Source organism: Sinocyclocheilus grahami, unplaced genomic scaffold, assembly GCF_001515645.1.
Source record: "Sinocyclocheilus grahami isolate Dianchi unplaced genomic scaffold, SAMN03320097.WGS_v1.1 scaffold131.1, whole genome shotgun sequence".
Taxonomy (NCBI): Eukaryota; Metazoa; Chordata; class Actinopteri; order Cypriniformes; family Cyprinidae; genus Sinocyclocheilus; species Sinocyclocheilus grahami.
Window position 1 is genome coordinate 320,123 of NW_015505310.1, and position 27,155 is coordinate 347,277.

Below are 27,155 nucleotides of genomic sequence, written 5' to 3' on the forward strand. Positions count from 1 at the left end.
TATTTTTTCCAAATAGATTTAGAATGTTTAATATAAAAAGCTAAATATTGTAAAAATCTAATTAAAAATGAATACAAAGAAGAATTTTTTTTTTTTCAAAAAACCATTTAATTATTATTATTTATATATATATATATATGCACCAGTATAACAACAAACAGCAATATTTCCCAAATACACTAGCATTCAAAAGTTTGGGATCGGTAAGATTTGTTTTATAGTTGTAGAAAGAAGTTGACCAAATCTGCATTTACTTGAACAGAAATGCAGTAAAACAGTATTATTGTGAAATATTAATAAAATGTAATAGCTCTATTTTAATATATTTTAAAATGTAATTAATTCTTATGATGACAAAGCTGAACTTTCAGCAAGTGACATTTCAAGTAACATTTATTATTATCAATGTTGAAAACAGCAATGCAGCTTATTTTTTACTTTTATTTTATTTGTTTATACTTTTTTAGTATTTCTTTGATGAATAGTTATAGTTTAGTAATAGTTTTGTAAAAGTTTTATGTCAGTTTTGATCAATTGAATGCTTGCTGAATAAAAAATATAAATTTCTTCAAAATAAAATTCTACTGACCCCAGACTTATAAATGGTAGCGCAAGTTTTATGAAAGATTTTAAATACATGCAAAATACAAAAATGCCATGCAGGGCTAAAGTACAATGAGCATTTTTTTTTGTTATGCAATCTGATTCACATAAATCAAATTTACTAAAACTGGAAATAAAGATGCTAATGAAATTTCTTCCAGAAAATCGCCTTTAGGAAACCTAATGATCTCCTAAATAAAATATACAAATAAATTCAATCATCAAGATGTAGCTTAATTTTATATTGCCAGTGAAATCACTGTGAATATACAGTGAATATCTGTGTCTTAAAATGTGCATGCAGTTTTAATTTAATGCATTTTTGCAAGATAAAGTGTTTTTCACAACAAGAAAGTGTGTGTGTGTGTGTGTGTGTTTACGTACAAGTTTATATAGCAAGCTTTGCAGAGTACCCCCTTTGTCTCCTCTCTATTGATATCAGAGTCTATACAAGAGCCAGAAATGATAAAAAAAAGGGGAAGGGACGAGAGAGAGAAAGAGAGAGAGTGAGATGCCAAATGGGGCAGTGAAATGAGGAAACACAGAGCCAAGAGGCTGTAAAACCCCAGCGCAGCCAACTCTCAGACATGAGGGAGAGTGGCACGCAAAGAGAGGGCGACACCAAGAGAGCCAGGAGGGGGTGAGAGGAAGGGGCACGAAGCCAAAGAGGCAGTATCACCTAGCCACAAGGACCGGGCCAATGAGAGGGAGCAAGCAGGGGAGGAAATCTCTCACAGCTAGTGCTCAGAAGATCCCACTCTCACTCTCTCATACAGTCTGGGAGTGTGTGTGCGTATGTGTGTGTGTGTGCGAGCCCAGGATGAAGGAGCGTCTGGCGGGCTGTGCTCGAGTGGCCGTGAAGCAGGATTTTCACGGTGCCCCCGTTTCTGTGTGTTTCTGTCCAGACGAGTCCTACCAGAAGCTGGCTGTGGAGACCATGGAGGAGCTGGACTGGTGTCTGGATCAGCTGGAAACCATTCAGACGTACCGCTCCGTCAGCGACATGGCCTCCACCAAGGTGAGAAGATGCAGCATATCACTTTTAAGAGCTCCTCTGGAAGTTGTAAAAACTCTCAGAGGATGCTTGCACAGTACAGCGTGCTCAAGAACTTTTCCTGATAGTTTAGAGTCTGTTTTTGTTCGTAAAGCTTCTCTCAACGGCCGCTTTGTGAATGGGGCTATTGAGAGTCGGTCCTTGTGCCAGGCTGCTGTTTTCTAGCAGTCAACACAATACGTTTGCCTCCATTTCAGATGGAATCTGTTTGAATATGCAAAATAGATGTGAAATTCTAAGCTTTATTATGATTTAGTTGTGGTGCGTTTTCCAAGGTATTTGAAGTATAAGGCTTCCTTAGAGATGCCACATCACTTTACTATCATAACAGTCTCACACATTGTCTGTATAAATGTGTTAGCAAGTCTTCCTAGCGTATTGAGCAGGTTTTAGCATGTCTCCTTTCCAGCACGTTTTTCCACACCCCTTTATGTTGCTTTGGAAATGCGGTGTGCTCTGAAATTTATTTGATTGACAGCTTGTTGGCCAATTTATATTAACAATGAGGTTTATAAAGTTAAATGTTAACTTTTTATTAGGAGATCTATTTTTTTATTATTTTTTTCTAGACTTGAATACACGTACAGCACTTTATTGCATAATCAAAGCAATATGATATACAATATAATTGAATTTGAAACACAAATAAAAAAAACACAAACTCTGTCAGCGTTGCAGACTCATATATATATATATTTCAACCTGTATTGTTTATCATCCTTTTTTGTACTTTTAAATACTGTGTGTTGTTTTCACATCGCTGTCAGTGTCATCTCATGTGATTCACTGCATAGCTCCACAGTGTGTGTGTGTGTGTGTGTGTGTGTCCTGCAGCTGTGACTCAGGCTTCCTGTCTCCTTCCTAAGCTCTAGCCAGGTCCAGACTACAATGGGAGTGAGTTCTGTATGGCAGGGCAAGGCCGCACTCCCTGTTTGTTTCTTCTTCTGCTGACGTCAAACAGGCATACACTGCAGCACAGGGACTTTTACTGCAGACAGTAGGGATGAATACACACTAACTCCCACATACACACTCAGAGGCTCAATCAGACAGATACATGTGCAGGAAAGGGACGTATTTTGGGATGACCCAGAATTCTCACTTTTAATAATTTTCTTAATCATGTGTTTTGCCGTGTTTTCCAGTAAAAGTATCTAAACATCCTTAAAACATGATCATTTTACTTTTCATGGAAATATGCATGTTAATGCTTTTTATTAAGATTTAAAAACTTTTTTTAGAGAATTTGCATTTATTTATTTATTTTGTTTTTATTATTTAAATTATTATTTTTTTTGCATCTAAAGTTAAATGATCAGTCTAAGGGTGTATATATAATTTTACTGGAAAATTATGAAAATACTTTTTTTTTTCAGTGCATGCAGGCCAACAATAATATTCATGAATAAACAATACAATACATATGCAAGAAAATGGGACATTTACAAAACCTGTGACTGTGTCATGATTGGCTCAAGACATGCTCATATCCTGGGAGCTTTTGTACGAGTTTGTGGAAATAACACATAAAGATAGCCATCAGACTTGTACAGAGAATACCAGGACGTCTGACCTTTTGCTGCCCTTTTGAACGCCTGTGTCGTCTGATGTGCACTATACTTAAGTTGTGTGTGCATGTAAAATCTATACAGTCTCAGCTCCAGGATTTCTCTGCCAACATGTAATGCATGTATATTCTGTTTCAGTCAACTGGATATTCCGGTCAAGATAACAGAACTACAGACTCGCTCTTTTTGTTACAGTAAATCGACAAAGTTGTTTAAATTGATACTACCATGGCCATGAATCCCCAAATGTAGTCACTGAATTGAAAAGTTATGAGAGAAAACATGGTTTATAAAACATGAACATTTCCTTTTCACACTATTTTGAAAAAGTTAAGTCAAATTGTATCAAATGGCAAAGATTTCTTTATTATATAGTATACCATTTATGTATTTTTTACATATTTGTATACATTTTATAGTTTCATTGTTACTCTTTCACGGCTGTTTTTTTCTCAGATGTTTCTCATGAAATTCCAATGGAGAAATAAAAATAAAATTCATGTAATATATTAATATTTGAATTATTATAATAACTCATTCTTATAAATAGAGGGGACACGTGAAATTAATAAAGTCCTCACGAGAACGATCTAAAAAGCAGGATACTTAAAAGTTTCCATTTCCTTTGGATGCAGCTTATAAACTTTCTAAATTTGAAAACTACCATTTTTGTTATTTGTAAGTGAGGACTTCCTATATCTGCATGTGCGTGGCAGTATGTGTTTGCTCTGATGACTTTTAAGAGATCACATATGTATGCTTGATCTGATTGCAGACCACACTATTTACCCTATAAACTATGTTGCAATGGGGTTAGAGTTCCAGTGTATGTGTGTGTGTGTGTGTGTGTGTGTGTGCATGTTTATGTGGTTTATGAGGACACAAATTTGTATAATAACATGGGTATGACATAGGTATTACAGCGAGAAGGTGATTTATGAGGACATTTTCAGTGTCCCCTTAATTCAAAAGGCTTATAAATAATTCAGAATGAGTTTTTTTGAAAATCTAAAAATGCAGAAAGTTTCCTGTAAGGGGTAGGGTTGGTGTAGGGCAATAGAAAATACGGTTTGTACAGTATAAAAACCATTATGCCTATGGAGAGTCCCCATAAACCATAAAAACAAACCTGTGTGTGTGTGTGTGTGTGTGTGTGTGTGTGTGTGTGTGTGTGTGTGTCGGAAGGAGGCGGTCCCACGGTGAGAGGGGGAGTGTGTATACAGTGACACACTCACACACTGAAGGATAGTCAGTGCTCACAGCTCAAAATTAGTCAGTAACGCTATTGCGTCTGTCAAACGTCGAAACTTAAGACTCAAGACAGCCAGAGTGACAGACTCACAGCAAGCAGGACTTAGAAAACTGAACTCACTTAAAATGGGAGCTTGCTGCTTTGAGAGGAAAAATCAGAGAAAGATTGGAACAGTTAACTGCTGGAAAAAGGTGAGCCTCTGTTTTAAACTTTTGTAAGTTGTTAGTGGGCTGTTCATTTTTGTTGGATGTTACTTGGTGGACTTTTCAAGGACATAACTGTTGTCTAAAGTATCTTTTTGAACCTTTGTTTTTTTCTGAATTCTCATGATAAGTGTGCTTTATAGATGATTCCTGTCTCCTTCCTAAGCTCTAGCCAGGTCCAGACTACAATGGGAGTGAGTTCTGTATGGCAGGGCAAGGCCGCACTCCCTGTTTGTTTCTTCTTCTGCTGACGTCAAACAGGCATACACTGCAGCACAGGGACTTTTACTGCAGACAGTAGGGATGAATACACACTAACTCCCACATACACACTCAGAGGCTCAATCAGACAGATACATGTGCAGGAAAGGGACGTATTTTGGGATGACCCAGAATTCTCACTTTTAATAATTTTCTTAATCATGTGTTTTGCCGTGTTTTCCAGTAAAAGTATCTAAACATCCTTAAAACATGATCATTTTACTTTTCATGGAAATATGCATGTTAATGCTTTTTATTAAGATTTAAAAACTTTTTTTAGAGAATTTGCATTTATTTATTTATTTTGTTTTTATTATTTAAATTATTATTTTTTTTGCATCTAAAGTTAAATGATCAGTCTAAGGGTGTATATATAATTTTACTGGAAAATTATGAAAATACTTTTTTTTTTCAGTGCATGCAGGCCAACAATAATATTCATGAATAAACAATACAATACATATGCAAGAAAATGGGACATTTACAAAACCTGTGACTGTGTCATGATTGGCTCAAGACATGCTCATATCCTGGGAGCTTTTGTACGAGTTTGTGGAAATAACACATAAAGATAGCCATCAGACTTGTACAGAGAATACCAGGACGTCTGACCTTTTGCTGCCCTTTTGAACGCCTGTGTCGTCTGATGTGCACTATACTTAAGTTGTGTGTGCATGTAAAATCTATACAGTCTCAGCTCCAGGATTTCTCTGCCAACATGTAATGCATGTATATTCTGTTTCAGTCAACTGGATATTCCGGTCAAGATAACAGAACTACAGACTCGCTCTTTTTGTTACAGTAAATCGACAAAGTTGTTTAAATTGATACTACCATGGCCATGAATCCCCAAATGTAGTCACTGAATTGAAAAGTTATGAGAGAAAACATGGTTTATAAAACATGAACATTTCCTTTTCACACTATTTTGAAAAAGTTAAGTCAAATTGTATCAAATGGCAAAGATTTCTTTATTATATAGTATACCATTTATGTATTTTTTACATATTTGTATACATTTTATAGTTTCATTGTTACTCTTTCACGGCTGTTTTTTTCTCAGATGTTTCTCATGAAATTCCAATGGAGAAATAAAAATAAAATTCATGTAATATATTAATATTTGAATTATTATAATAACTCATTCTTATAAATAGAGGGGACACGTGAAATTAATAAAGTCCTCACGAGAACGATCTAAAAAGCAGGATACTTAAAAGTTTCCATTTCCTTTGGATGCAGCTTATAAACTTTCTAAATTTGAAAACTACCATTTTTGTTATTTGTAAGTGAGGACTTCCTATATCTGCATGTGCGTGGCAGTATGTGTTTGCTCTGATGACTTTTAAGAGATCACATATGTATGCTTGATCTGATTGCAGACCACACTATTTACCCTATAAACTATGTTGCAATGGGGTTAGAGTTCCAGTGTATGTGTGTGTGTGTGTGTGTGTGTGTGTGCATGTTTATGTGGTTTATGAGGACACAAATTTGTATAATAACATGGGTATGACATAGGTATTACAGCGAGAAGGTGATTTATGAGGACATTTTCAGTGTCCCCTTAATTCAAAAGGCTTATAAATAATTCAGAATGAGTTTTTTTGAAAATCTAAAAATGCAGAAAGTTTCCTGTAAGGGGTAGGGTTGGTGTAGGGCAATAGAAAATACGGTTTGTACAGTATAAAAACCATTATGCCTATGGAGAGTCCCCATAAACCATAAAAACAAACCTGTGTGTGTGTGTGTGTGTGTGTGTGTGTGTGTGTGTGTGTGTGTGTGTCGGAAGGAGGCGGTCCCACGGTGAGAGGGGGAGTGTGTATACAGTGACACACTCACACACTGAAGGATAGTCAGTGCTCACAGCTCAAAATTAGTCAGTAACGCTATTGCGTCTGTCAAACGTCGAAACTTAAGACTCAAGACAGCCAGAGTGACAGACTCACAGCAAGCAGGACTTAGAAAACTGAACTCACTTAAAATGGGAGCTTGCTGCTTTGAGAGGAAAAATCAGAGAAAGATTGGAACAGTTAACTGCTGGAAAAAGGTGAGCCTCTGTTTTAAACTTTTGTAAGTTGTTAGTGGGCTGTTCATTTTTGTTGGATGTTACTTGGTGGACTTTTCAAGGACATAACTGTTGTCTAAAGTATCTTTTTGAACCTTTGTTTTTTTCTGAATTCTCATGATAAGTGTGCTTTATAGATGACAAGTGATAAAGTATCTTTTAGAACGTATTACTTCTGAATTCTCATGATAAGTGTGCTTTATAGATGAAAAGTGAATTCTTGGAAAGGTTTTTTTTTTTTTTGCGCAGTGCTTTCTTGTGTTGAAAAATTACAATTAAGACAATGTGGATAAAACAGTGTGGTTATAACCCCTCACAACACCTCAGATGATGCCAACCCTCAGACAACATACAAAACTACCAAATTTTGCAATAAGTTTGATCGCAACATATAATCATTGCTGTTAGTGTTCACCGTCTGTTTGATGACATTACATTAACTATTACTAACTGCTTGATTTTTACCGTACATTTCTGTCATATGGACATCAACTTGAGATGGTCACCACTGATAAACTATTACTACATTCAATGTAGAAACTTGAATTTTCTGTAAAGCTGCTTTGCAACGATTTGCATCGTGAAAAGCACTATACAAATAAACTTGAATTGAATTGAATTATAAGTTATAACTTTAAAAGAATGAGTTGTATAGTCACACGTCTATAATATAAGCCAGTCAGAGCCATGTAATATTGAGTTGATGGTCTCAAGTCAAACTAGTGTTAGTTTCTGAAGTTCCTGCATATTTAGTTGGTTGTAGACTGAGATCACCAGTATAAGCTTGCATGGAAATAATTGTTGTTAAAATAGTTGTATAAATGTTCAGTTTGAGTGTTTTTATTTTTGTTTTCTGATAATCACAGAAACAGTCTTTGTCAATTTTAAACAGTTGAAGTTCCTTTCTAATCTTAATGGATTTAGATTGCCTCCTCATTGTGGATATAATTGAGACTAAAGCAGCTTAAAATGTTTTAGTCTGTACTTTAGTAACTACTTATTATTTTACTTGGTCCATTAGATTAGAGGAAGTGAAACGTTGGGTTTGTATCCTCAGGCATTGTGGTTTGGCACACATAGAGTTGCTGATTTCTTCAGAAGCTGTTATGTCATTATTGATGTTACTGTTCTAATATACCAGAGAACTCGTTTGTCATCTCAATGTGCGTCACAGTCTTTCAAAGTCTTCTTCCAGCGATCATCATAAATCAATGGCTGTTGAGAATTTGCCGATTTTGCAATTATGTGCTTCTCAAGTGACATCATTCAGTGCAACAAAACTCCCACAATATCTGACCAAGAAACAAATGGGGGGGGTTTCCCGCTAGATGATGTACACAAGACATTTACTGTTGTGAGATGTAATTAAAAAATTACAACATGAGTGTAGTGTGACATTTACATACAAGTTTGAATACAGAGAGAGGTGGAATTAAGAACACAGATCACGATTGACAATGGACAGCTGAAAAGTGAAATGTATTTTGATGATTGGTTGATTGACTTGTCTGTCCTACATCAAACACACTGATACATTAGACAAGGTCATGATGACAGTTCAAATTGATTGAACAGGCCACCGGCGAACAGTGTGAGGTGACCGTACAAATCTATCTCACTTAATATATGTGGGTTTATACCGCCCACTTGTGGATAAAATAAAATAGCATCCAATTGCTGATTATCCTATTCTAAAGAAATGCACAAATGAAAACTTGCATACCTAATATATAAATTATTATGATATGCATATTTTCTGCCAATGGGTAGTTGACATGAAATACATTTGGGAAGTTGACGTGTCTGTTGGTGTCACAAGCTACTGTATTCTCCATATAAAACTATTTTAAAAACCAATTGGCTTATTTTTAATTACAATGTAGCTTTTATGAGGTAACGTTAACTGAGATACTGAAGGAAATGTGGAGAGAATATTTGCATTAAAATTATGACCTTGTAGAATTAGTGATGTCGAAAAGGCGAAAAAAATAAAAAGATTGTAGGACAGATGAATATACAGTACATTCATATAAATTTTAACTGTAAATCTTGATGTTCATTATGTGTCAACTACCCAGATATAATTTCCTAAATAAATTAGTTTTTGCCTCTAAATGCATTAAACTGTTAGCTGATAGAATCGGTTATCTTTAATCAAGTGTTTGAAGGGTTCTTTTTCTACAGAATGAAGGTCTTTCAGAATTAAATTCCCTCCATTCACCCTTTACTCTTTTCAGAGCAGAAGTCAGCGCACATCCACCCCCCTACAGCCATGTTTCTCACAGAGCTTAGAGAGAGACACTCACATGGATTTACTGATATGGATGAGCCGCGGAAGGCAGCGCGTCTTTGATATGTCAGAGTTGTTTACAGCTCTGACTAGACATCTCACGCATTGCTGAGGAACCCCCACTGCAGCATAATGCAGAGATTCTCCGCTATTTTCCATCTTTCTCTTTACCCCCTCTTTCCCTTTCTCTCTCCCACTCTCTTTTTCTCATGAAGGCGCACAAACACAGACACGCACATACATTTCACAGTTCGGAGAATCCAAAATCATTGCATGAATCCGTTTAGCTCCTCAAATCTGAGACCAACTTCTCTGCATTAAGAAGCGAAAACAGGCAAATACATTTTACAAGAAAATGCTATGTCTTTCTACTTCAAGATTTCATATTTAATTGAATATTACTCGCTGTTCCTTTGTAATTATTTATGAAATGTATAAGCAGCTCCTGAGTGTAAATTGTTTCAATGTAAATCCTTTGTGTAGTTACGCATCTATTGCTTTTTTGGTTAAGAAATGCACCATTTTATCCATCATAGGTGAAGATGATGAGGACAGCCTGGTCTGGTCTGCTGGATTTAGTGGTTTTGGGTACTTTTAAGATTGTCCATTTAGGAAACCAATAGGTTGACCCGCAAAATCATCCAAACACCATCCTTATACAACAATTGGCTTATTTTTTCCTCATATTCACTAAGGGTTTTCCCTGTCATTGGACTCTGCCCGAGGTGACTTTATCAAGGGCGGCTCATCGATTTTGGCCCTTTGCCTCCTCCCTGTTTTGATGAATTGGGGGTTGATTTGGCAGATGTTATTGAGACGCAGTGGTGTCCTCGTGATTCCTGGGCAGCCATCTTTGGAGGCTAGGGAGGGAGGGAAGCCTCAGCGGTAGCCCATGTCACATGATGCTGTTGCCATGGCGTTGGGATGTTGGTGTAATTGGTGTTCGGATGTAGACAGAGAGGGAGAGAGAGTCCTGGGGGGGTGTTGATGTCACCGAAAAATGACAAAGAGAGGCAATTATCCAAGTCTCCTCTCCCACCATACTCTATGGTAAAAATAGCACAGAGCTCCCCAAATGAAGCCTCATGTATTATGGGAATGCAATAAAGAAGGCTGACCGAGCCTGAAAGAACCCAGACTCATCTAAAGCTCCCATCTTCGCTCTTACAAGTTGTACTCGATTAGTCAAGGGCCCAAAAAGCCAAGGGCGTCCTTAGACTCTGTCCTTCTTTACGTGTCTTTTTCTTCTCGCTCTTTCCCCGCATAACAAAGCAGGGGCTCCCCCCTCCTCTGCCATCTCTATGTCAAATCATATGTGCCTGTGGAGCGGGTTGCTGGGGCTGACAGACTCGAGACCGGGGGAGAGACGCGGGAGGGAGGGGGCGCGGCAGAAGGAGAGAGAAAAAGACAGAGCGAGATGATGAGAGTGCAGGAGCGTACTGCAGCAGCGGAGCGGCACTAATCCAGCAGAGGAAGACCCCCCTCCAGCCAGATGAGCATCCCAGTGTTTTTTTTCCTCATCCCTCCCTCCCTCTGCTCCAATGTTCCTTCATCTCCTCCATAATTCATTGGCACTTCCAGACCCTCCGCTTCGCTTCCAGCTCCGGCCGTCGCTCTCTGGATCATCCTCCAGCTCAGGACGGGTGTTCCCATCCTGTCGGCCCCCGCTCGTATCTGCAGCCATGGACAGTCAACAGCAGAGCGATTCGGCTGAGAGCTGCCATGAAGATGGCTTGCGTCTGTTTTTTGGCAACTAATCCATACCAAGCAGAGGAGGAGAGGAGAGAAGAGGGGATTTTTCGTTTTTCCCAACTAGAAGAATCCCTTTCGTCTGCCTCTCTCTGGCTCTTTTCCTTTGTGGTATAGGAGTGCGCTGTTGTGGATTTCGGGAGCTTAAATACGATCCAAAATGCCTGAGGCCAATTACCTTCTCTCTGTATCCTGGGGTTACATTAAGGTGTGTATGGCGACTACTAAGCTGTTTTTTGGTCTGCTAATGGAGGTTGGTTTTGGTTCAGTGTTTGTTGGTGGTCTAGAGAGACACTGAGGAGGAAAACCTACAGCAAGTCTCGCTGTGTGGCATCCTTGTGCTGGAATGTCTAGGTCCGAGCTCTATTTTGGACTGTTCTTTTCAAATTAATCTTTTGTATCTTGACTAAGATGTTGATTTGGATGTCAAAAGCACAGTTATATGGGTTGTTTTTGTGATTTATCCCTTTGTACTAATAAAGCTCAAAAATCAGAGATGTGGCGCAGGATATGGCTGCCGCTTTTGACTTATTTAATTATATATGCATTTGTTTATTTATTTCTTGCCAACATTGCGTCTTTTTGGAACCACATCGTTGCTTTGGGAACATATATTCATACATTATATGTGAAAAAAATGCTAAAGAAAAAATAACTTTAAACTTGGCAACAGTTTGAAAATTGCAGTTTACAAATTAAATCTCAACCAGTGTCTACCGTGTCTCTTGTACTGCACTTCTCTCTCATTCTTTATGAATTTGCATTTTTTTATGCTTGATATGAGGTATTACAGATTTATCTAAAAACACTAGAAATTAATGCATTAAAATAAATGCATGAATATTTTAAAAAGGAGATTTATATATATTAGATATTAGGATATTTAGAGAAGTTATTAGATGTTAAGATATTAAATACGATTTTTATATAATTTATATTTATTATCATATTTATTTGGTCATATTTAACATGTTGTACACCATAACACATTGCGGTATTTTATGTAAATGCATGTCTGTATAAAGTAATTTTTTAAATCTTGAAAAATGGCAGCCCTACCGAAGATTCAGTGTTGAAACTTTTTGTGGGTTTTTGACTAATGATTCTCCCTATTTATCTTTTCCAGTTCAAGAGAATGTTGAACAGGGAGCTGACGCACCTCTCTGAGATGAGCAGATCTGGCAATCAGGTGTCGGAGTTCATCTCCAACACCTTCCTAGGTAATCACACACAAATTCACTCTTACGCTAAAACACCCGCAGTCATCGCTAAACATTGGCTATATACAGTATGCTCCATTGTGGATTGAATTTGGGCTGCGTCATTTCCAGAGCTGAACTGCGGTTTAGACTCACTGATGCTATATATCGAAAAGCTATGAAAACGAAAAAAATTAATCCATTAGTTGTGAAAGTATTGTACATTAAAAAATAAGACATGCAGTACAAAGGTTCATTTTGTTTGTGGAATGCCGTGAGATGGCATCAGACTTTCGTTTCTGCATGAGGAGAGAGATCCCCAATGCAGCAGTTGGAAAAGAGGAAGGAGAGGGTGGAAAGGAGAGAGCAGAGTTAGGGGAGGGAGGGAGAGACGGAGGGGGATGGGATCCTGCTGTAAAGCAATGCTGACGGTGGAACCCCCCAGCACGGAACATCCAGGCAAGAGAACCTGTGACTCATCCAGCTCCTGTGTTCTCATCCAGACGCCATCGCATACCCCATCTAAACACACAAACACTCATGTACCTTGCCGCAGTGTGAGGCCCAGTTTCACTGCAAAAAAATATGACGTTTGCCTCCTCCCCATTCTGATGAATTGGGGGTTGATTTGACAGATGTTATTGAGACGCAGTGGTGTCCTCGTGATTCCTGGGCAGCTATCTTTGGAGGCTGGGGAGGGAGGGAAGCCTCAGCGGCAGCCCATTTCACATGACGCTGTTGCCATGGCGTTGGGATGTTGGTGTAATTGGTGTTCGCATGTAGACGGAGAGGCAGAGAGAAAGAGAGAGAGTCATGGGGGGGGTGTTGATGTCACCGAAAAAAGACAAAGAGAGGCAATTATCCAAGTCTCCTCTCCCACCATACTCTATGGTAAAAATAGCACAGAGCTCCATGTGAATCCTCATGCATTATGGGAATGCAATAAATTAGGCTGACCGAGCCTAAAAGAACCCAGACTCATGTAAATCTCCCATCTTTGCTCTTACGTTGCCTTTGCAGCTACAAAAGGGCTTAAAGTTGTTCTCGATTAGGAATCCCTTAAAGTCGATTAATCATTCACAAAAGGCCAAGGGCGTCCTTAGACCTCCCTGTCTTTCTGTCCTTCTTTACATGTCTTTTTTTTCTACTTGTGCTTTCCCCGCATAACAAAGCAGGGGCTCCCCCCCTCCTCTGCCATCTCTGTGTCAAATCATATGTGCCTGTGGAGCGTGTTGCTGGGGCTGACAGACTCGAGACTGGGGGAGAGACGCATGAGGGAGGGGGCGAGGCAGAAGGAGAGAGAGAGAAATACAGAGCGAGATGATGAGAGAGCATGAGCGTACTGCAGCAGCGGAGCGGTACTAATCCAGCAGAGGAAGACCCCCCTCCAGCCAGATGAGCATCCCAGTGTTTTTTTTCCTCATCCCTCCCTCCCTCTGCTCCAATGTTCCTTCATCTCCTCCATAATTCATTGGCACTTCCAGACCCTCCGCTTCGCTTCCAGCTCCGGCCGTCGCTCTCTGGATCATCCTCCAGCTCAGGACGGGTGTTCCCATCCTGTCGGCCCCCGCTCGTATCTGCAGCCATGGACAGTCAACAGCAGAGCGATTCGGCTGAGAGCTGCCATGAAGATGGCTTGCGTCTGTTTTTTGGCAACTAATCCATACCAAGCAGAGGAGGAGAGGAGAGAAGAGGGGATTTTTCGTTTTTCCCAACTAGAAGAATCCCTTTCGTCTGCCTCTCTCTGGCTCTTTTCCTTTGTGGTATAGGAGTGCGCTGTTGTGGATTTCGGGAGCTTAAATACGATCCAAAATGCCTGAGGCCAATTACCTTCTCTCTGTATCCTGGGGTTACATTAAGGTGTGTATGGCGACTACTAAGCTGTTTTTTGGTCTGCTAATGGAGGTTGGTTTTGGTTCAGTGTTTGTTGGTGGTCTAGAGAGACACTGAGGAGGAAAACCTACAGCAAGTCTCGCTGTGTGGCATCCTTGTGCTGGAATGTCTAGGTCCGAGCTCTATTTTGGACTGTTCTTTTCAAATTAATCTTTTGTATCTTGACTAAGATGTTGATTTGGATGTCAAAAGCACAGTTATATGGGTTGTTTTTGTGATTTATCCCTTTGTACTAATAAAGCTCAAAAATCAGAGATGTGGCGCAGGATATGGCTGCCGCTTTTGACTTATTTAATTATATATGCATTTGTTTATTTATTTCTTGCCAACATTGCGTCTTTTTGGAACCACATCGTTGCTTTGGGAACATATATTCATACATTATATGTGAAAAAAATGCTAAAGAAAAAATAACTTTAAACTTGGCAACAGTTTGAAAATTGCAGTTTACAAATTAAATCTCAACCAGTGTCTACCGTGTCTCTTGTACTGCACTTCTCTCTCATTCTTTATGAATTTGCATTTTTTTATGCTTGATATGAGGTATTACAGATTTATCTAAAAACACTAGAAATTAATGCATTAAAATAAATGCATGAATATTTTAAAAAGGAGATTTATATATATTAGATATTAGGATATTTAGAGAAGTTATTAGATGTTAAGATATTAAATACGATTTTTATATAATTTATATTTATTATCATATTTATTTGGTCATATTTAACATGTTGTACACCATAACACATTGCGGTATTTTATGTAAATGCATGTCTGTATAAAGTAATTTTTTAAATCTTGAAAAATGGCAGCCCTACCGAAGATTCAGTGTTGAAACTTTTTGTGGGTTTTTGACTAATGATTCTCCCTATTTATCTTTTCCAGTTCAAGAGAATGTTGAACAGGGAGCTGACGCACCTCTCTGAGATGAGCAGATCTGGCAATCAGGTGTCGGAGTTCATCTCCAACACCTTCCTAGGTAATCACACACAAATTCACTCTTACGCTAAAACACCCGCAGTCATCGCTAAACATTGGCTATATACAGTATGCTCCATTGTGGATTGAATTTGGGCTGCGTCATTTCCAGAGCTGAACTGCGGTTTAGACTCACTGATGCTATATATCGAAAAGCTATGAAAACGAAAAAAATTAATCCATTAGTTGTGAAAGTATTGTACATTAAAAAATAAGACATGCAGTACAAAGGTTCATTTTGTTTGTGGAATGCCGTGAGATGGCATCAGACTTTCGTTTCTGCATGAGGAGAGAGATCCCCAATGCAGCAGTTGGAAAAGAGGAAGGAGAGGGTGGAAAGGAGAGAGCAGAGTTAGGGGAGGGAGGGAGAGACGGAGGGGGATGGGATCCTGCTGTAAAGCAATGCTGACGGTGGAACCCCCCAGCACGGAACATCCAGGCAAGAGAACCTGTGACTCATCCAGCTCCTGTGTTCTCATCCAGACGCCATCGCATACCCCATCTAAACACACAAACACTCATGTACCTTGCCGCAGTGTGAGGCCCAGTTTCACTGCAAAAAAATATTTTTTTAATCAGTATTTAGGTCTCGTTTACTAATAAAATTTGTAAACATTTTTGAAAACAAAAAATAACAATTACATTTACTTTCAGAAAATTTGTATTAAATATTATAAAACATAATACATTAGAAGTTATTATAATTTAATTATATTATTTTTATACATCCAAATCCATTATGGTAAAATGCATGATAATATAGATTTAAAAATGTGTTTGCAGTGTAAATTTGAAAATTTGATGTCAAAATCTGCAAAAAACATTGGTGTCCATTCTAATGGTGTACAACTTTGTGTTCGGATTATTTGGGACTAAAAGTGGTTACATTTTCCTGGGATTAAATGTTAGCTTTGCGCTGTCACGTGTGCCTGCTGTCTTTATGCCACTGCGATTTCGCTGTCTGCATCAAAACACGTGAGTTTAGCAGAGATGAGTTTAAATCTGACCCGGATATAATGTCTCTTTCCTTTTTTTTCTTTCTTTTTCTGAAATCTTGGATCTGTGCACTCAGTCTGTACATGTGGCTTGCCTTTGGTTGTTTGCTTTTTATATAAGAAGGAGACATGAAGTGACATGTGACACAAAGTATCCTGCAAGGAACGAAGCGGAGAGGCGAAAAGAAATAGGAGCTCTGATGGATGTTTGTGGGAAAACAAGCGAATTGGCTATAAGGAGCACTGTGAATGCTCTGTGGGATCAGATAGGAGGCATTTTCTCTTGATCAGGCATCTTTACCACAAGAGAAGGAGTGAAAAACAGATCTCCCTCATCCCTGTTCCTTTCCGTTACGTCATCGTAATAGGGTGCCTCGCATTACTTTACTCAGGATATAAGCACATCTGAATGACTGCGGTGCTGATTACGGCACGGGTACATGTTTAACAGAGACATATGAGGGAAGAGGATAATGACTGTAATGAATTAACCAACCCTCATATTTCACCTCCTCTCACTCCCCATCAAGCCAGCGGCTATTACCAGGTGTTATCGCAGTCTTTCAGCGACATGCCAGAGCTTTACGGCAAGAGAGAACAACGTTATCTGCAGTAATTGAGAAACTGAAAATAAGAATTCAGTCCACTCATGGCCTGTGGCTCCTTGGGAGAATTTGGATTTGCATTTCCACATGAGGAAATCCCTAACATGAAGGTTTATGGCATTTTTTGCCCCAGAGATACGCCCTTCCTCTGCCGCCATTTTTTGTCAATTGATATCTCCTGAGGGTTGACCTTTGGAGATGCCATATGAAGCAGACACGGGCTCCCCTGCAGTTTGTTGACAGGTCTGTCACAGTGAAAATGGAGAGTGTAACTGGAGGAGGAGGACAGGAGGGGCAAGCCCCGCTTGAATAGCTCAGTGGCAAAGTCGCAGTGAATTGGGTGTCTGTTCTGCCATTCGAGGGCAACGAATCCTGAGAAGCGCACGCGCTGAGTGCAGATGTGAGCTATTCAGCTGTGGCGCTGCACCTGGGCCAAAGGCGTCTGCTTACGTCACTAAGGGAAATACGATACATGGCCACCGGTTTCCCAACAATTAGTTTTTGTGCGGGCATGTATGCGTTTCGTCTTTGTGAAAACTGCAATGAAGAGATTGAGTAATCTGGAATGTTATCTGCCAACAACTGACACAGTTATGCATGATCTGGATAGAAAGATTTGAGGACCATCTCGGTTTCGTGGTTAACAGACGTTCGTTTTTCACATTGCCTATGGAAATTTGAGTGTAAGGTTAGTAACCACCAGGAAAGAGACCAAAATCATTCTAATCATTTGGTTTTTGCTGTTCCTCACAGACAAGCAGAATGACATGGAGATCCCCTCGCCTACACTTAAAGCCCGCGAGAAGAAGAAAAAGCAGCAGCTGATGACTCAGATCAGTGGTGTGAAGAAAGTATCCCACGGGCCCAGCCTCAACTTCGGCATCGCTCGCTTCGGCGTCAAAACCGACAAAGAGGATTTACTGTCAAAAGTAGGTAGAAGATTGACTAATACTTTAGTGCTTTTAGGTGTGTTCAACTGAAAATTTCTGTAGATCTCATTCCCTTGTGTCTTCTCTTTCCAGGAATTAGAAGACCTGAACAAATGGGGCCTGAACATCTTTACAGTTTCAGAGTATTCTAACAACCGGCCTCTCACTTGCATTATGTACGCCATCTTCCAGGTCAGTTCTTCCTCCAGCCTTTCTTTTGATTTTGACCTTCAACATTTTGCAACAAAAACATCACAAGGTTCAAGAATGTAATAATATTGCTTCTCTCTGTAACAGGAACGAGACTTGCTTAAGGCCCAGTTTCACTGCAAAAAAATATATTTTTAATCAGTATTTAGGTCTCGTTTACTAATAAAATTTGTAAACATTTTTGAAAACAAAAAATAACAATTACATTTACTTTCAGAAAATTTGTATTAAATATTATAAAACAATACATTAGAAGTTATTATAATTTAATTATATTATTTTTATACATCCAAATCCATTATGGTAAAATGCATGATAATATAGATTTAAAAATGTGTTTGCAGTGTAAATTTGAAAATTTGATGTCAAAATCTGCAAAAAACATTGGTGTCCATTCTAATGGTGTACAACTTTGTGTTCGGATTATTTGGGACTAAAAGTGGTTACATTTTCCTGGGATTAAATGTTAGCTTTGCGCTGTCACGTGTGCCTGCTGTCTTTATGCCACTGCGATTTCGCTGTCTGCATCAAAACACGTGAGTTTAGCAGAGATGAGTTTAAATCTGACCCGGATATAATGTCTCTTTCCTTTTTTTTCTTTCTTTTTCTGAAATCTTGGATCTGTGCACTCAGTCTGTACATGTGGCTTGCCTTTGGTTGTTTGCTTTTTATATAAGAAGGAGACATGAAGTGACATGTGACACAAAGTATCCTGCAAGGAACGAAGCGGAGAGGCGAAAAGAAATAGGAGCTCTGATGGATGTTTGTGGGAAAACAAGCGAATTGGCTATAAGGAGCACTGTGAATGCTCTGTGGGATCAGATAGGAGGCATTTTCTCTTGATCAGGCATCTTTACCACAAGAGAAGGAGTGAAAAACAGATCTCCCTCATCCCTGTTCCTTTCCGTTACGTCATCGTAATAGGGTGCCTCGCATTACTTTACTCAGGATATAAGCACATCTGAATGACTGCGGTGCTGATTACGGCACGGGTACATGTTTAACAGAGACATATGAGGGAAGAGGATAATGACTGTAATGAATTAACCAACCCTCATATTTCACCTCCTCTCACTCCCCATCAAGCCAGCGGCTATTACCAGGTGTTATCGCAGTCTTTCAGCGACATGCCAGAGCTTTACGGCAAGAGAGAACAACGTTATCTGCAGTAATTGAGAAACTGAAAATAAGAATTCAGTCCACTCATGGCCTGTGGCTCCTTGGGAGAATTTGGATTTGCATTTCCACATGAGGAAATCCCTAACATGAAGGTTTATGGCATTTTTTGCCCCAGAGATACGCCCTTCCTCTGCCGCCATTTTTTGTCAATTGATATCTCCTGAGGGTTGACCTTTGGAGATGCCATATGAAGCAGACACGGGCTCCCCTGCAGTTTGTTGACAGGTCTGTCACAGTGAAAATGGAGAGTGTAACTGGAGGAGGAGGACAGGAGGGGCAAGCCCCGCTTGAATAGCTCAGTGGCAAAGTCGCAGTGAATTGGGTGTCTGTTCTGCCATTCGAGGGCAACGAATCCTGAGAAGCGCACGCGCTGAGTGCAGATGTGAGCTATTCAGCTGTGGCGCTGCACCTGGGCCAAAGGCGTCTGCTTACGTCACTAAGGGAAATACGATACATGGCCACCGGTTTCCCAACAATTAGTTTTTGTGCGGGCATGTATGCGTTTCGTCTTTGTGAAAACTGCAATGAAGAGATTGAGTAATCTGGAATGTTATCTGCCAACAACTGACACAGTTATGCATGATCTGGATAGAAAGATTTGAGGACCATCTCGGTTTCGTGGTTAACAGACGTTCGTTTTTCACATTGCCTATGGAAATTTGAGTGTAAGGTTAGTAACCACCAGGAAAGAGACCAAAATCATTCTAATCATTTGGTTTTTGCTGTTCCTCACAGACAAGCAGAATGACATGGAGATCCCCTCGCCTACACTTAAAGCCCGCGAGAAGAAGAAAAAGCAGCAGCTGATGACTCAGATCAGTGGTGTGAAGAAAGTATCCCACGGGCCCAGCCTCAACTTCGGCATCGCTCGCTTCGGCGTCAAAACCGACAAAGAGGATTTACTGTCAAAAGTAGGTAGAAGATTGACTAATACTTTAGTGCTTTTAGGTGTGTTCAACTGAAAATTTCTGTAGATCTCATTCCCTTGTGTCTTCTCTTTCCAGGAATTAGAAGACCTGAACAAATGGGGCCTGAACATCTTTACAGTTTCAGAGTATTCTAACAACCGGCCTCTCACTTGCATTATGTACGCCATCTTCCAGGTCAGTTCTTCCTCCAGCCTTTCTTTTGATTTTGACCTTCAACATTTTGCAACAAAAACATCACAAGGTTCAAGAATGTAATAATATTGCTTCTCTCTGTAACAGGAACGAGACTTGCTTAAGACATTTAAGATCCCGGCAGATACTTTTGTGACGTACATGATGACCCTTGAGGATCATTACCACCAAGATGTGGCCTATCATAACAGCCTTCATGCTGCTGATGTGGCCCAGTCAACTCACATTCTGCTGTCCACACCTGCTCTAGATGTAAGAACGGTTTTCTTCAGGTGCAATTTTCAGAGTTTTCCCTCAAAGGATTTCATATATCTCACCATTTTTTTCAATTTGTCCTTAACAGGCTGTCTTCACAGATCTTGAGATCTTGGCAGCCATTTTTGCAGCAGCTATTCATGATGTGGACCATCCTGGAGTTTCAAACCAGTTCCTCATCAATACAAGTGAGTGTTCTCAATTCCCACTCTACTATCAGTATAATGTTTATGGAGACACTTAAATTAATTGCGTATTTGCTCATTTCTTTCAGACTCTGAGTTAGCGCTCATGTATAACGATGAGTCGGTTTTGGAGAACCACCACTTAGCCGTGGGCTTTAAACTTCTCCAAGAGGACAATTGCGACATCTTCCAGAACCTCACTAAGAAACAGAGGCAGTCACTCCGAAGGATGGTCATCAACATGGTGAGTTTCTTCACTTCCTTCCTTCCTTTTAGGCCATCTGCTTTCAGTTACATTGCAATGATTTATATGCTAACACATATTATTTCCTGTTAATAGGTACTTGCCACAGACATGTCTAAGCACATGAGCTTACTGGCCGATCTGAAGACCATGGTAGAGACGAAGAAAGTGACAAGCTCAGGAGTTTTACTTCTGGACAACTACATAGACAGGATACAGGTACAAATCTTTCTGTTCTCCTTCCCATTGGAAAATCCAATGATTGCATGATCTCCAGCTGAGATGATTCAGATAAATTAGAGGAACGCGATTAACTGCAGTTGTCTAAAATTGTGACGTTACTTCAGGTCTTGAGGAACATGGTTCACTGCGCCGATCTGAGCAATCCCACCAAGTCTCTAGAGTTGTACCGGCAGTGGACCGACCGCATCATGGATGAGTTCTTTCACCAGGGTGACAGAGAGAGGGAGCGTGGCATGGAGATCAGCCCCATGTGTGACAAACACACTGCCTCAGTAGAGAAATCACAGGTTAGTTACTGTCTTAGATGCAACGGTCTCATGAAGTACCATATTTTAAGTACAACATCTAACGCATTTTTTCTCTTCAGGTGGGTTTCATTGACTACATCGTCCACCCGCTGTGGGAAACCTGGGCCGACTTGGTGCATCCGGATGCCCAGGATATCCTGGACACGCTGGAGGATAATCGGAACTGGTACCAGAGCATGATCCCCCAGAGCCCTTCCCCACCCTTCTACCAGCCCGACAAAGAAGGCAACGGCGGGGGTTCAGGGCCTGACAAGTTCCAGTTTGAGCTCACGCTAGAGGAAGAGGACTCAGAAGGCACAGAAAAAGATGAACAGAGCCAGGGTGATGAGGAAGAAGATGTGGAAGAAGAAGAAGACAGAGGGGAAGAAATGGAATCCACTACACACATCCAGATAGTTACCGAAGACGCCTCACCTGTCGACACATAGGACTCAGCGTCTCTTAATAGGCGGTAGCTGTTTTTTCCCTTGCGAGAGGAGCAATCCTGCAGTTGATGCTTTTGAAAAAGCCCGCATGGGGTGCTTTTTTAGGCCCTCGTGGGAGGAGGATGTCTTGCCCTCCTTGCACTTACGTTTGGAGACAGTTTGGTAGGAGCTCTCAGGAAATAAATGCTGCAGACATTTTGGACCTGAACAATTGGCAGGCAACTTTGATAAACATGAAGGATTGGGGCCAATGTGGACAGTTTGTTTGTTTGTTTGTTTGTTTACCTGGTGGTGAGGAGTAGACACTACTGAGAAGATTTCTCTTTTTTTGTACCAACATAAACTTTTTGTAAAGCTATGGGTGTGTGATGAGGTCAAATGCGAACTACTGAAGAAAAAGTATTTGTAAAGAGAGAAACTGTTTACTTTTCTGTACCATTTGTCTAAAGACTGTGTGCCTTTTTACTATTGTCTTTTTAATAGGCTTTTATTTATTTAACACGTTGTAGTATAACTGTACGCTGAAATGTTTTCGTTTTCTAAAGCAAACCAGACCGAACATGCAGAATTGTTTTATATCTACGCTGGAGAGAGAATTTAGTGTCTTCCTTTGTTTGGCAATATAACTTAATAATCCAAACTTCTGACAAACAATCAGAAAACTAAGACATGATGAGGCACATTCTGTTTATTCTAGCTACATTTGTGTCGGACTTTGTAAATATGAGCACAAACTCTGTTTATTTGGATCCGTACATCATCCCATCCACATTAGGGTAAAAAATTTGTTAGGTAAATGCATTGTTGCACAAAAAAATTTAAATGCCCTTAAATATGAAGACTCCATTTACTTAGATCATAAAACAAAATACAAGCCCCCCCCCCCCCCCCCCAAAAAAATCCAATCACTAGAGGTCTCATAATGTACAAAATCACAGGGAAAGCCAAAGCTATATTCACTTAAACGTTAATTTGCTTTCGACTCATCATAATTGTCTTCCTTACAGCAGTCGTTTTTCATTCTTCCCATCATACCTCAGACACACAGAGTAAAAGCAGTCTAAACTAGCTTTTGTAGCTTTTTTCTACACACTTTGATATAGAACATTTTCTCACTTGTCTTCTAAATAAAATATGTTATCTTTTCTCATGATTGGCTCACTTTTAAGACAGATAAAAACATTAACATAAACTGATTTTCTTCCCCATCCCTCAGAACACCATGATATGATAAAAAAAAAACTAAGATTTGAAACCTCTCACTTACATTTGCTCTAGTACTTCAACAATTTCCCTCGTCAGTTTTTAACATGGCCGTTTTATAATGAATCTATTGACATTAGCATTGTCGTCTCACACATTTAGTCACCGTTAACGTTTATGTTTATGTGTAGTTCATACTTTGAGGTACTTTAACTACCTTACACTCAAAGTCTCAACAGTGGAAACAGTTAATGGCCAAAGTAGCATGAAAATGTATGTTTGTGCGCGCGCACACACACCCACACACACACACACACACACAGTTATATTTCAAATAAATGCAGTTCTTTTGAACTTTCTGTTACTAAAAGAATCCCGGGGGGAAAAAAGTATCACGGTTTCCGCAAAAGTATTAAGCAGCACAACTGATAGTAATAAGGAATTATTTTAAATTATATTATAAATATTTATAATATAAATAATATTTCATAATATTGCTGTTTACTCTTTTTTTCATCAAAAAAGTTCAGCCTCAGCATAAGTGACTTCTTTCAAAAATATAATATTACAATTAAATGTAAAATATTAATTAAATTAATAAAAAATATAAAAATCAGCTTTATATATTAAAGACAAATAAAAATATATAAAGTATTATGTGAAAACAGGAATCTTAAATGAGGCCATCAGATTTGCATTTGAACCCTTTGTGTGGTCGTCTTGTTTGAAGATGAATCCAGTGTGACAGGTCACATTGCGTCCAGTGAATATCAGTCCTGTTCTGTTCCTCCAGCTAAGTCAGCCCTCAAATGGCACAGTCCCGAGTGAAATCTCTTTGTGTGAATCATTTTGAGGCCTTTTGCCCAGAATCTCATGAATTTATGTGAGGCAAGAACAAAGGTAAAGTGAGAGAGTCAGAGGAACATGGGCCATTTCAGGCCAGGATCCTTCTCATTTCATTTTCATATATATATATATATATATATATATATAAAGCTGAAGAGTAAACAAATCTTGACCTGTATGCATTTATTCTACTACAGTATGTTTTCAACTGATTCCAGATGTTAATAGGAGAACCATAAGGTAAAATGCCTGCCATAAAATAACCAAGTAAGGCCACATACAGACACATTTCTCTCATGTTCAAGCACCTTGCTGTAATGCATGCAATCAACAAATGTTATGACTTTGAGTCTGTTACTGTTACTGATAAATGCAAGAGGGAGTATACTGCAGGACTTCCACGGCTATGGATAACTAAGGGTTTGGAAACATCATGCAGAGTGCACAAAGAACCCCCTGAGAGTGTGTTAGCCTTGTAAATGAAGGCTGTAAATCAGTCTCATGATGGCTAGCCAGAGCTATTTTTAACCTCCAACCAATTAGGAGAAGAGACTGGTGACAGTCTTTCTCCTTGTGATTTGCTGCCCTGTGTCAAGATGTCTAGCTCAGTCTGCTCGCCAAAATCGAATCAAAATGAAATCCATGAAACACTCAAACACGTACCGACATAAATGTGTCTGTGTGTGCATATACAAACAGACCCAAACACACACAAACGTGAGGGATATTTGGGTGGTTTAGTCACAACAATAGATTATAAATATTGCATATTATGTCTAAATCACTTTGTGCATGGGATCAACATGCTATCAGGGCAAATCAGTGGCTAATTCGCATGAATTTGTTGAGTTTCATTCATACGTTTTCATTTGATCTGCTTAGGGCCCATTGACATTTAGGTTTAGCTGTGGACCTTTTTTTTTTTTCTAAAAATTTCTGTATGAATTCACACAAAATTTCCACCTTGCAATATAGTTGCGTTTTCTAGTAAAATGGGTTGACGGCACTGTGTATCAGGTGTGTACATACTGTTAAACTTTATCTAACTCTAAATTTAAATCAGGGCTATTAGTTTAATAGATTAAAATTGTGTAGCTAATTCTGTAAAAAAAAATATTTAAATATAGGTGAGTTTTAAAAACATGAGGCACAGCACAATGGGACGGAAAATAATGCAAGGACTTCTTAACTTCTTTCAGCTTGATAAAGGAAAAACTGAGGGGTCTAAAGATATTCAATTTCCATTCTTCTTGGAAATCACCCCCAGTAACAGGCCTAGAGTGCCAAAATAGCTAGAAACTGCGTGTCTTTTACTGTAAACTGGTCCATTTAGACTTGTGGATTAAAAAAGGCCTTACACAGAGAGAGCTTTCTTCTGTTCTGTCTGGACGGCAAAATTACATTGCTCCTCTTTCTTCATCTCCCCTTCCTCCCTCACTCACTCTCTGTTTGATGTACTTAACCAGAGAGCGCTACGAAATTCATTTTCCACACTCATTAGTTGCGGGTCAGCAGTGCTCCCTCACTGGGCTCTCATGCGGCAGCTGTCTAGGCTTTCAGCACTGATGGCGTGTCAGAGGAGATTTTTCCAGTCTGCATGCTGGTTGGTTGATTTATTTTATTGCTTGTTCACAGTTGCACAGCAGCCCAAGACATCATCCTTTACTAGAAACAATCAAGGAGTTTACAAGCAGCCTGATATTGTGGGTGTTTTGCTGTCTTTAAATAATTAACTGTCAAACAAACAACAAAGAAAAACCTAAATGTGAAAAACCAGCGTGTTATTTCATTTAACTGTTTATTTGCAATAACAGTTGACCAAAGCAATGGATTTATATTTGCATATTAGTGTACCTGATTCATTCATTCATTCATTTATTCTGTTTAAACATTTTGTTAAACAAAAGGTTAAGACTGTGAAATCTTAACTTTTATAGTAGCGGAGCATGCTGTCATCAAAAATCAAAATTAATGGTCATCCATCCATCCATTCACTCATTCATGCATTTATTTATTTATTTATTTACTTACCCTACACTGTAGCATGTGCCTATAAATACATTGAAATAAAAAATTAAATAAATAAATAAATGAGTGATCATATATTATATATTTGGAGACCGAACCACACTTAAAATTATTATGATTATCTTTGCATTTGACTGTATAACAAGATATCAAACTGGCTGGCAGGTATTTTAAAGGAATTTTTGATTTGCATATGTCACTTGTTTTGGTATGTTGTATCTAATACAATCACATTTAGTCATTTTAAGTATCCAAAAATGTGTTATGCATTGAACTGTACATTGTCCGAAGAGTTAACTGCACATCGAGAATGGTACACTACATTTATCAACTCATCTGGACTGCAAATAATTTTAAAATGATGCGACATGGTGGTCTCTAAACGATTCTTTCCCTCCACCCACATGTCCCTGCATCCGCTCAGCTGTGTCTTCTCCGGGAAGAGAAGAGAAGTGCAGTGCAGTGAAGCTGGCAGACAGAGGGAGGGATGCATAAAGCAGGGAGAGGAGGAGAAGAAAGGGAATCTGCTCTCCCCTGGGGGACAATGCTCTGCCTCAAATGAGGAACCGAAATGCTTTCTGACATTTGGTGGATGCAGCATGTGCCTGGCCTCAGCTGGCCCATAGAACGAGTGAACACACACTCACACAAACACACACAAATTAGGCCTATGCATAAAACAGTCATTTAGAAATGCACTCATGTTTAGCCATCTTTATGCTTCATTTAGTGTGGTGGAATGTGTGCGTGATTTACTTCTGCAGTGGTGAAAAGTGATGCAAATCTTATATGAGAACCTTAAATGTCTTACTTCCCCACAGAGAAGGCAGAGTGAGTGAGAGAGAGATCATATCATGAGTTGTGACCGTATGATATCATGTTGAATGCTAATCATCCTCTGTCTCTCCCAAAAACATCAGAGCCGCAGTACAGGCTGCGCTAGAACACATTGTCTTAGGCCTCTGATGATCTGCAGTTACTATGGCAACCTCATCATTGGACTGCATCTGTAACTCTTGCTACACCTCTGTATTAAACTTTGGAGATTTTTAAGAAATGAAAGCTCGTCTTTTCATGTAAACACAAAGGCAAAATCATTTCACATTTACGTAAGGGTAGTCACGATGCCATTAGAGTGTGACTGCCATAAGGATTTTCAATCAATCCGGGATTGCCTTGGTTATGCAATATGGAGTTATTGATCTGTGTGTTCTGTACAGAGAAAATTACCCACAGCAAGCAGTGTGAAAACAAATGTACC

General features: G+C 39.2%; 1 protein-coding gene across 2 annotated transcripts; it reads left to right on the plus strand.

The window, feature by feature from the left end:
• The first annotated feature begins 1,216 nt into the window (after nucleotides 1-1,216).
• LOC107590618 (cAMP-specific 3',5'-cyclic phosphodiesterase 4B) lies at nucleotides 1,217-23,056 on the plus strand. 2 transcript variants are annotated; one of them, XM_016279486.1, is made up of 10 exons: nucleotides 1,217-1,621; nucleotides 12,175-12,268; nucleotides 17,472-17,647; nucleotides 17,741-17,839; nucleotides 20,245-20,409; nucleotides 20,501-20,600; nucleotides 20,687-20,841; nucleotides 20,938-21,060; nucleotides 21,189-21,371; nucleotides 21,452-23,056. In XM_016279486.1, exons 1-10 carry the CDS (start codon nucleotides 1,304-1,306, stop codon nucleotides 21,818-21,820), a joined length of 1,782 nt encoding a protein of 593 aa, XP_016134972.1. In that variant the 5' UTR covers nucleotides 1,217-1,303; the 3' UTR covers nucleotides 21,821-23,056. The 2 variants fall into 2 exon arrangements, with proteins under 2 accessions (XP_016134972.1, XP_016134971.1); XM_016279485.1 differs by lacking the exons at nucleotides 1,217-1,621; nucleotides 12,175-12,268 and adding exons at nucleotides 13,644-14,107; nucleotides 15,026-15,119.
• Nucleotides 23,057-27,155: the final 4,099 nt, after the last annotated feature.